The sequence below is a fragment of the Rutilus rutilus genome (assembly GCF_951802725.1).
Source record: "Rutilus rutilus genome assembly, chromosome: 11".
In the NCBI taxonomy this organism is placed as follows: domain Eukaryota; kingdom Metazoa; phylum Chordata; class Actinopteri; order Cypriniformes; family Leuciscidae; genus Rutilus; species Rutilus rutilus.
Genome location: NC_140216.1, coordinates 31718271 through 31730054, shown reverse-complemented (window position 1 = coordinate 31730054; position 11784 = coordinate 31718271). Strand labels below are relative to the sequence as shown.

The 11784-nt window shown below is 35.1% G+C and overlaps 1 protein-coding gene across 3 annotated transcripts; it reads left to right on the top strand.

Moving 5' to 3' along the window:
* Positions 1-654: 654 nt before the first annotated feature.
* LOC311300238 (nuclear GTPase SLIP-GC-like) lies at positions 655-11131 on the top strand. Of its 3 annotated transcripts, none has more exons than XM_084424392.1 (19): positions 655-701; positions 4076-4109; positions 4201-4278; positions 4376-4502; positions 4609-4837; positions 4977-5192; positions 5346-5540; positions 5680-5858; positions 6000-6039; positions 6256-6345; positions 6431-6521; positions 7518-7654; positions 7747-7917; positions 8039-8202; positions 8384-8507; positions 8689-8797; positions 9769-9902; positions 10101-10185; positions 11001-11131. In XM_084424392.1, exons 2-19 carry the CDS (start codon positions 4097-4099, stop codon positions 11054-11056), a joined length of 2238 nt encoding a protein of 745 aa, XP_084280518.1. In that variant the 5' UTR covers positions 655-701; positions 4076-4096; the 3' UTR covers positions 11057-11131. The 3 variants fall into 3 exon arrangements, with proteins under 3 accessions (XP_084280518.1, XP_084280517.1, XP_084280519.1); XM_084424391.1 differs by lacking the exon at positions 655-701 and adding an exon at positions 3865-3978; XM_084424393.1 differs by lacking the exon at positions 655-701 and adding an exon at positions 3899-3978 and having other exon boundaries at positions 4394-4502.
* The last annotated feature ends 653 nt before the right edge of the window (positions 11132-11784 follow it).

Genomic DNA, 11784 nt, shown 5'->3' with positions numbered 1-11784 from the left:
CAATTATTCATACCCCTAGAATGTTTTATGAATAAAATATCTCTGAAGTATATTCCCATTAATATTTACCTTTTTTTAGCACACCAGGGGGACTAGGAACATGAAATTGTCCAGCTATGACTTCTTGTTTCACAGGATTTTAAATATGAGGAGACACAAAGGCCAAATTCCCTTAATCATCCATCACAATGAGTAAAACCAAATAATACAGTTCTGATTTGCAGCAAAAGATTGTTGAGCGTCACAAAATAGAAAGTAACTGTAAGAAAATAGCTAAATAATTGAAAATACCCATTTTGGCAATAATTATAATGGAAAAAATAAAGGTCTAAATCATAAAATAAAAATGAATTAGGAGAAACTGGTGCCCACAATTCACAGATTGTGTAGCACACATACACTGTTAAAAATTGCTGTAAAAATACAGTGAATTTCCAACAGTAAAATACTGTTATTTCAATAAACAGTTTAATCCTGTAAATTTACAGTCTATGTTCCATAAATTAATTACTTGTCGTAAATTTACAGCATTTATGTGTAAACCCATTTGTTTCTGGAAAAAACAGTCTTGGACTGTAAAAAAATAGCACGTGGGGGCGGGGCATCTTCAACGCAGTCTATTTTCGAACAGAAAGCAGTCAATTAACAGAATTGTTACGCAACACTCATCTAGACGGTCTTAAAGAAGGACACTGTTCAAGGTAAGTTTATTTCTTTACTGTTATTCTGTTATGTTGCTCCCAACCTGTACAATCGCCTTTTTCACGAGGTATTTTTGATTGTGCTGTTACTGAGCGCGAATCGCGTTTTGTAGAGCTCTCAACGGTTGAGGTATTTCGCCTGCTAATGAATGTTCTCTGAGTTCCGATTATCACGGCGAACTATTTGCTTGATTAAAGTTAAGTTACCATTTAGAAATTAGTTTGGCTTTCATTTGTAGTACCCTTAACTCGATTTACATGAATTTCTGATTCAGTAATGTTACACGATGCGAATCTTACCAGATGCACTAATGTTATTCGCATAATATCATGCACATAAGATGGAGAATAATTACAAAACTACTCGAAATATCCAGATCCATTATAATAATTAAAAGTAAGTGGTCAATTTAATCAATGTTTGGTTTCCATGCAAATAATGTAAATCTGTTCAAATTCCCAAAGCAAAATAGATATTTATATATATTTTTCCATTTAGTGGAGTAACTGTTATGTGTTTTTGTATTTGTGTATGTGGCGAAGTTCAGGCACATACTGGAGTGTCAGGAAATTAAGCAGCAGATATATTTGCAAAACAGGCTATGGCAAAGGAAACTATATATATGCAAATTAGGTATAGCAAACTAGAAATCAAATCAATAATTAAAAGGGAGATAAATAAAAATTGGCAATCGTATTGGGATAATGAGAAAAGGGGTAGACATTTACATTTAATACAACCATTGGTAGGAAGAGGAAGGAATTCAAGTGGGAGAAGGAGGGGAGACTGTATTATTTCTAGATTAAGACTGGGACGTACAGGACTTAATTCAACAATGCAAATAATAGGAAAACATCCTACAAGATTGTGTGAATGGTGTGGAATCAGAGAAACAGTGGAGCCCTGATTGTTCTGGGAGTTGTGATATATTGTCTCTGATCTATTTGTTTTACGGTGTGTACTTTACTCTTAACACCTTTTACCTATTTATTTATTATTCTCAGGTAAGGTAAAGAAAGTCAAATCTGACCTAAACCATAAGCATTCAAAAGGTACTTACAATTTGGTCAGAAGACTCCCCTGTGGTATGTTCTCATTAAAAGTCTTCCAGCATCATAAATCTAAATCTCAGAAGGCAGATTTTGTTATCAATTAAATTTATTTTAATTGGTTACTTTTCTTTTTATAATAAACAAAAATATAAAGGCAAATAAAACTTCATCATTTTAGTATAAAATACAATAATCACGTATTGAATCAAAGGTGTCGTAAGCTCTGGGCTTCTTCTCTTTTGCTGGGGGTTTCTTGTCCTCAGCTCTGGGCTTCTAGGCGTCGGGGGCTCTGGCGTATCAGTATCCCGAGAGGCAGTCAGTTCATTCAGTCTTTTATACTCCTGTTGTTTTCAACAGACGTTAGGTTGACACTCCTCCAAAGTTTCCCAGATCCTTCTCCAGGCAGGTGCAAGCGGTCCACCTCTTCATGTCCTTGAACTACAGTAAACTCAACTAAGATGGCTGAGTTCTAGGAGTCCTCTAGCGCAAAATAATCACACTTTTCTGCTCCTCTCAACATGGGTTGGCACAGTCACATATACATACATAACCAATTAGTGTACATCTATGCCAAAACAATATAAGCCATCTTTTACAAACAAAATAAATAACAACATTGAATGCAATGCATTATATCCAATACACTGGCTAAATATGTGTAACAAAAAGGCATCTATAATAAACAGGGAGGCAGGTAATTGCATTTTCTTGATATTATACAACATATTACCTACAGTAGATGGCGGTAATGCTCTTTTTAAAGGTTGTATCAGCGATTTCAGGCCCAAACATAAATTATCACATTCATCTAATCTTTCCTAACGATCCGCTAGCTGCCCGCCCCATAAGCAGGCCGTCAAAAAAAATGCATCTCTGTAGGCAGCCTAGACTCTGAGATCTGCACACAAAAACAGTTGCTGAAAATATTCGACTTTTATTTAAATGTTAAAAATTAATACTTGTTACTGTAAAGCATATACTGAAATTATTAAAATGAATAAAAATAACTTGAAACTAAGTTTGTTGACATTGCAATGTGACAAGTCAAAAGAAGTAACTGGATTACTGTGTGTTCACACTGCTGCTGGCGAGAGCGCCAAAGTGGCAATTCATTTTCATTGCGAGTCATGGCAAGTTCCAGCGAGGGCAGCGCGGCGCTTCATGGACGGCGAGAGGGGCAAGAAGAGTTGAAGTCAGGTCAATTTTATGGTAATGAGCTATGATGCGGTTCAGCGGCAACCAATCGGATTCGGAATGTAGAAGTCCTCCGCTTGAGAGGATTCCAGAGAATGCAGTCAAGTAATTCGATCTACGTCAGAGCGTCCCCGCATCTTTCTAAGGCGCCATTGGCAGGGCGGCGAGAGCTAATTTTGCCGCTCTCGCCGGCCGCGGTGTGAACGTACAGTTTTGCTTGGAAATGTATATAATGAAACGTTTTTCAAAAAAGAACAATATTTATAATACTATATATTATTACCAGATATAAGTAATTAACGGATTCAAAGTTTTGTTTTATACTACCATGTAGGCTATAAGTCATAAGCATTGTTTTCAACCGCATTTCCCGTTTATCGTGGCGTCGACGTCATTACTTTGCCACTAACCAATGAGAAGCGTTATGGGCAGCCCCGCCCCAGGTGCAGCCCTGCCCCGATCTGCAGGTTGCAGCCAAGTGTACTTGGCTCTACTCCTTAGCGCAAGTCCAACGTTAGTGTTGTGTAAGGTAGGCACTAGGCAGGGTTTTTGTGTTCATTTCTATTTATTGTCGCTTTGCAGGCTCTTTTCTTGTATACGACAGTATAAACAGCTCAATAACCTTTTTATTTAAAATCCTAGTTTTTATTCCGTAGACCGGTCCATTGCATTACGATTGAAAGCAGTATCAATGTCAAAAATGTAATGTACAGTCAAACATCACCCCCACCCCAACAACAAAAAATTCCCGTGCCCCTGAACTACAGTTGTGGTTAGGGTGTGGTTGGATATTCTATCTCCCTACATTAGGCCTAAATTACATTCGCTCCTCCTAGCTACCTCCACCCCCTTAGAGCTCCAGAGAGGAGCTGGACTAATCCCACCCCATTGGAGCTTCAGAGAGGAGGAGCTGGTTGACTTTGCAGTGAGTAGCTTGCTAACGAGGGGCAGCTAGACGTAAGCTCCATCCATTTACTCTGCAGTGAGCAGCCTCTCGCCTTCACAGAGTGTAGGCTATTGAGATGAGAAGGTATTCAGCGGTGTTCATACTCTCATATAGCTGAAAGAAACCAAAAACAATTCTAAAACATGTCTTTTACCTGAAATTTGTTCTTTCTTTCTTCAAGGTTATAACTATTAATTCCACAATGGATAGCTCTGGTATGTAATCTCTTCTATTCAAAACTTCATTGATGTGTCACAGCTTTACATCTTGTTATTCAGTAAGTATTTGTTTTAAATTCTCTAATAGATCCCAAAAGAAGATGTGTTAGACATGATGAATTATCTCTTTCAAATAACATTGCCTCTGCAACCTCACCACTGACAGGTAAGTCAATAATAATTCAAAAAGATGTGAAATATAGAACAAACCAGTTTTTATCAAATTTATCATGCAGTTTACTTTAAATATCATCCCTAATTAGCTACTGCATTGGACATAGATATGGACATCATGGTGAAAACTAAGCAGATGATGGAAAATGTAAAAAATAAAATTCAAGCCATAAAGAACATAGACCATCCCATGACTGAATTAAAATCCTACATAGTGTAAGTGCTTATTAAGACACAGTCTTATGAAATGATTATCTATATAACTTGATTTTTTTGAGAAGCATGAATCCCAGATCCTCTGTTTCATCTGTACAATACACAGAGATGCCATTTCAGAAATGGATCAGATAGATAAAGACAAAAGGAAGGCAACCATAGGGATTTTTGGAAAATCGGGAAATGGAAAGAGCTCCTTATTAAATGCAGTCCTGGGAAAAGAGGATCTACTGCCACCTGGAAGTTCAGGTGCCTGTACAGCGGTTGTTACGCAGGTGGAAGCCAATCTGGATGACTCCAACTACAAAGCAGAGATTGAACTCTTCTCTAAAGAGGTTTTAGTATTCAGTATTATCTAGTACTTCAGTATTATAATCTTACCATGATTTTATTTTAAGACTTAAACATTCAAAATGATTGGAATTAAGATCATAATGTTTTATTTTTATTTTATTGGATGCTTTGTGTTTGCAGGAGTGGGACAATATGCTCCAAGATCTTTTCAATGTTTTGTCAGATAAAAGTGATGACAGGGACGATGAAATGTTTGAAACTGCTAAAGAAAAGATCACTGCACTGTATGGAGCTGATGCAGACAAGAAAACATTAGAAACACTTAAAAGTGATGAGAAATTTGCTGAAATCAGCAACTTTTTGTCCAACCCTCACAAAACCATCTCAAATAGTGAAGTATGTTTTAATGTTTTAGGCTGAATATTTCTAATACCTCATCTGAATATTTTGAAATATTTACTTCTAATGTGAAATAACTGTAAACATGATATTCAGAATTTTCATTTAATTGAAGCATATTTAAATCAACATTTCTTATTCTTTTAACAGAGTTCCGACTTTGCCAATGAAATTGCTTATTACATAGAATATAGTGTGACAAGTCCTGGTGGCTGGTACTGGCCACTTGTGAAGAGTGTGACAATCAAGGTTCCTAATTGTCATCAACTTTTGGAGCACATTGCCCTTATTGATCTTCCTGGGACTGGAGACAGCAATACAAATAGAGATGACATGTGGAAATCTGTAAATAATACACTCTTATTCAAATAATATCCTAACAGTAGAATATGTGTGCTTCTTGAAATGTATAGAAATACATAATTTAGTATATAGTATAAGAGCTATCCTTGTGTAGTGAAATTTTATATTTCTAATCCCATAGAAACTAAGTGCGTGCTTTTCTGTGTGGATTGTAAGTGATATAAATCGAGCAATCACTGATAAAGACCCCTGGGGGATTTTAAAGCACTGCATTCAGGACCTGGGACCAGGAGGAGAATGCGAAAGCATTAACTTCATCTGTACAAAGACTGATGAAATAAATCCAGGAGCCTATATGAGGTTAGAACTATAAATTATTAAACAAAAACAAAACAACAACAACAACACAAGATCATACATCCTGTTATTTAATGATAAGTTATTTCAATTTTATGCATCAATTATCTTGTTTGACATTTAATTTATCTATTTATTTTTTAGATCTACACGGCTGACTAAAGAACAAATTTCAGGAAGCAAGGTTTGGAAAATTTAAAAGAAACTATACTTTTTAGCTAAACTTGTTTAGTTCACAATTTTTTGTTGTTCTTGTATTTTGTCAGTTGTTACCATGAATATAACAGCTATAGTTATGATACCAAGATGTTATGTAACATGTTGTGACAAAGCCTCTGCATACCACTATAATTCTTGTACACTTTAAATAAATAAAACATTTTTTATTATTATTTCTCAGGATCCAACAGCAGAGTGCATACTTCGCAGAAACGACTCCACTAAGGAATTAGTAAAAACAAAGTTGGAAAGTTTGAATCCTGGAACCAAAGTAATACCTTTGATACTGTTATTTGTTCTCATTTATGTTTATTGTGATCCTCACAATTTTCATTATTATTATTATTATTTTAAAGAAACTGATGGAGAAATTCAGCACTGATGTTTTTACTGTAAGCTCCAAGGCATTTTTCACACCAAATCCAAATCTGGATCATACTGAAACAGGTAATGTATAACCAAAGGAAAGTGAGAAGTGTGGTCGCTTTGCCATTAATGTATTTCAGTGGTTCTCAACCCTATTCATGGAACCTCCCCAACACTGCACATTTTGCATGGGTGCTTCTCAAATGGAAGGTTGCATTTCTCAGCTGCCACATCTTCAAGCACCATCAAAGGCCATTTAAATATGAAGGATCCTTGGAAAGCAGCCTTTGTATTATGTCCTTCATTGAGAGTATTTTGAAGAATGCATCAAGTATATCCTCCACGTCCTCAGTCACCCTCAATTATTTGCACACATAATTTACAAATGTGCGTGTCCAATTTCATTATATAAAGCAATACACAAAATTATTTAGGAGACGATGTTTTCTTTTGTTTTATTGTAAATTAATCACATAATGGTTAACTGTCCATGTAAACCACTGAGAGAAATTTACTGTTATGCATTAATAGAAAGTCAAAAATTTTCCATCATTTCTTAAAGTCATTTATAATAATATGTTGTGCTATTTTTGGTGGCAGAAACCCTTATGGCATAGCTGTGCAGAATTACCTGACTGTCTCATAATATCGTTAAATGCTGAAACGCACTCTAGTCTAGAAGGACTGGACTAGGAAGGATGCATTAAATCCTTTAATTTAAGAAGCACTGAATAGGCTTGTTCGACTTGAACCGGCGCTGCACAGAACGATCGGTGAATGACATCAAAGTACCGCGAGAGCGAATAGAAAGTAGACGGCTCCTATATGCTTTTGAATTGCTCTCGCGGTACTTTGATGTCATAAACTGATCGGTCTGTGCAGCGCCGGTTCAAGTCGAACAAGCCTTATGTCTCCTTGATTAAACACACCTGAATCAGGTCACCAGTTTATTAGTAGAGACTCCAAGACCTGAAAAAGTGTGTCTTCTGAAAAGGAAAATGTGCAGTTCAAGATACTTTGAGTTTTCAATATTCTTTATTCTTTGAAAATAAAATACATTTTGGAATTTGTCTATAGAAATACCAAGGCTGCAGGAAGTTCTGAAGAGTATTAACAAGAGCAAAAACCGAGAACTGACCAGAAATTATGTCAATGATGCAAAGGGAGTGCTGTCCTTGATCCAGTTTTTCTCACCGAAAACAAACCAAGAAACGGTACGAGTAAGAATTGCTTATATACTTAAAATGCACATGTTCACAGAAAGTAGTCAAGAAGTATTTTCTAATTTTTATGGATGTATTTTAAGGTTGACACAAAAGTCCTTGAAGACCTGAAGAACAATTTAACGGAGGCACTAATAAAGATTGATTGTCTGTTTGACAAATTTCATGAGAGTCTGGACAAGTGTCTTTCAGAGGGTGTAGAAAAGTCAGTGAGATTATCTTTTGCTACTGCATTGACAGAAGTGATAAAACCTGTAAGTATGATTGTTTTTTTGTCAAAATATTGCATTTATATTTTAATCACATTTGACATTCCTTTTCAATTTATATCTTTGACGTCATTGCTGCAGTTACTGTTTTTGTGTTTTAACTCAGGATGCAAGAGATAACAGAGGATTTCATCAAACGCTCAAAGCTTTATGCAAGAAAAGAGGACACTATCGGTCAAAAAACTGGGGCATGATCCTAGATCTCAACGAGTGTTTGGCCACACACATGCAGGAAAGCCTGAATGAGGAATTTAATGATATTTTTCCTCCGTAAGTCTTGCTGAAGCTATGAGAGTGTGCTTAATAGTATTTCCTTTGTACTATATATACAGTATATATATATATATATATATATTATATTATTATTATTTTATTTGTCTAATTCTGGGAATGATCCATGGAAGATGAACATTTACCATTATTTACTCTCTACTTTTTTCTGTCTGTCCAGTGTCAATGTCAAAACAGAGAAATCATTGCAAGAACACCTTCATGGAGTCAGTATCATCCAAAGTGACAATACGTCCTGCAGATCTTCTTTGTTACATCACATTCAGAACTTCATCACAACACGGGTACGTTCCTTCAGTTATTCTGCAAATATCTTTCAGATTTAATTAATTTAAAACAATCAAAAGTGGTGTCTACACATATATACATAAGGTGTAAGAATTGGCAAATTAATTAAATTACATATCTACAGCTGTCACAAATTATTTAATGTTCTTTTTTTTTTATTCTGACCCTCTAAAAAAGGAAAACAAACTGAAAGCATCACTTAGTAGAAAGGTGGTTGATAAGAAGAAGGAAATGTATTCATCAATCTCAGCAATGATTCAGAAAAAAATGTCTGCTGGCTATGAAAGTAAGTCAGCATTTCTTTCCAGTCAGAAGCCTAATAGATGTTGTATGAAATGGAGACCATTATTATTATTATAATCAACACAAACTGAATGATTATTTCAAAAAAGAAAGAAAATGTTTTAATCTGGGCTTACTGGAAAAAAATATTCACACTGCAATAGAGTTGTGTAAAGATTTGTTTCATATTTAATAATCTAATTTGATAAAAACATGAATTGTCTTGGCACTGAGAGACATTGTAACTATTCACATATTATTTGCAACAGTATACTGTAAAAAATACATCAGTTGCTGCATTACATTTTTAAATATAATCAAATTGGCTGTATATAATTTCAACTTAAATTATAGTAAACCGACTTAATCAAGTTTAAATTAACGTTAAATTATTTTGATGAGCTTCAGTAATGGAAAAAAATGTTACCGTGTGTGACATTTAGCGCCTAGAGTGCCCGTGTGAGCCACTGGAGGGCGCCCTTTCCTAGTTTATGGTTTTATTCTATATTTTGACCCTGGACTCATTATGCTTTATGTCTTGCACCTGTTTGATGATTATGCTTGTTAGTATCCTTATTTAAACCTGTATGTTTCCTTTGTTCAGTGCTCAGGATTGTACGTGTCACACTGCGTTATCTAGCTTTGTTTCTAGTTTCAAAGTTATCTAGTATTTTAGTCTCTGTGTTTCTGACCTCTTGCCTGCCTGTTTTGATTACCCGACTGCCTGTTCCCTGTTTGTACTGCTGCTGATTTGGATTGCTTATCTGGACTCTGATTACTGCCTGTTTCCCCGTTTGTGCTCTTTGGATTATCCTTCAAATAAAAGCCTGCATTTGGATCACCCGTCTGTTTCCCGGTGCAGTTCGTGACACCATGCTTATTAATCATGTCACAACCTGCATAGCAAAGAGATTTTTTTTTATTGTAGCATTTGCATGTCTCCATGTTAAAGATGAATACTAATACTTATTTCAGAAGCCGCAAGAGTAAAAGGAAAAGGAGCCTTGGAGAGAATGCAGAACATTCTGACATGCACAATTGAATCTTTAAAAGATGAGATGTTCAACGATGCCAAAACCGAGTTCCTTGACTTATTCAAGACTTTAAAGGTATTCATTATGCAATTATGTTGCTGCAGATGCTTTCTGAACCAACCAACATAATGCACAAATTGCATTAATTACAATTAAAACATCTAAAATATTGAGCACTTTTTGCTCAATTTCCAGTATGAAAACAAAAATATAAAATAAGTAATAAGTTTCTTGCCATATCTTACCCCAAACTTCTCATGTTTCTTTGTAAAGCTATATATAAAGGATGCCTTTGACACTGAGCTGAAAAGATCAATGGAACCCTTTCATTACAAAACTGACAAAACCACTCTGTTAGGTAAGTAAGCTTTTTATTAAATCACATTACAAAATATTCAATCAATGATTTAGTAATGTACCAAGCTCATTTTGAATTACATAGGCTATCACACTGAAGCTAAGCAGGATTGAGCCTGGTTAGTATAAATAAGAGACCTCCTTCACTAAAGCATTGTCTGGTCTGCACATTTTTTAGGTCTAACATGCTCAGTTCAGTTCATGGATCTTTCTGTTAATGAACTGATGATCTGAATCAGGTGTTTTAAATATGGGAGACATACAAAATATGTGGGTGATCAGGACTAGGAACACTCAGAATATCTCTGTATCACATGTGTCATATTGGTAAATCCTCTGCTTGACTAAATCAGAATCTTTGTGACAGAATCACTTTGCCTTTAGATACTAACATGTCAGTTGTACTACCCAATTTCCAGAAAATATCAAGAATCTGTGATTTGTTAATTCTCTTTAACCTTTTTTGAACTGAAAAAAGCACCAAAAAAAGATTCCCAATGTTTTCACTGACCAACAAAATAGTATTTTGTAAATATATTTTTATTTTATTTTGGCTGCAACAAACTTCAAAAAAATTGTGACAGAGGTATGTTTACTTCTGTCACATCACATCACCTTTCCTTTCAATATATATATTTTTAGATAGTTTGGGAATTGGCAGCTAATGTCAAAAACAGCAATATCAAATTGATGGGTAAGAGAGAATGTCATCCTATTTTACCACAGAAACAAGAGTTTAAACAATCCTCTGTGATGTGAAGTGAAGACTAATTCATCTCAACTACCACTCACTAATCTGTAACATCTGTCTTTTAGATGTCTCAAGAGAGATCGAACAGCTGGAGAGATTTGCAGAGCAACTGTCAAACTGAAGTCATCAAACAGAAGGCCCAAGAGGAGCAGAATTAAAAGAAGAACATATACAGTGCTATGCATAAGTTTAGGCAACCATGCTAAAGTTGACTAAAAAGAGGAATAAAAAATCATATTTTGCAAATTTAACTTAATGCCTTATTTTAAAAAATTAGGAAAAATCCAACCTTTATGGACACCAATTTTCTTTGTGAATGAATAATGTATCGTAAATAAATAAATGTTCTTCCTTAAAAAACAGGGTGCATAAGTTTGGGCACCACTATGTTAAATTCCCATAGAGGCAGGCAGATTTTTATTTTTAAGTATTTTTTTTTTTTTTTTTTTTAGGATACTATGCATCCTGATAAAGTTCCCTTGGCCTTTGGAATTAAAATAGCCCCACATCATCACATAGCCTTCACCATACCTAGAGATTGGCATGGAGTACTTTCCATAAGATCATCTCTCAATGCAAATCAAACTAGCTATTAGGCTAACTGAAATAAAATCATGCCAATCTCTAGGTATAGTGAAGGCTATGTGATGATGTGGGGCTATTTTAATTCCAAAGGCCAAGGGAACTTTATCAGGATGCATAGTATCCTAAAAAAAAAAAAAAAAAAAAACTTAAAAATAAAAATCTGCCTGCCTCTATGGGAATTTAACATAGTGGTGCCCAAACTTATGCACCCTGTTTTTTAAGGAAGAACATTTATTTATTTACGATACATTATTCATTCACAAA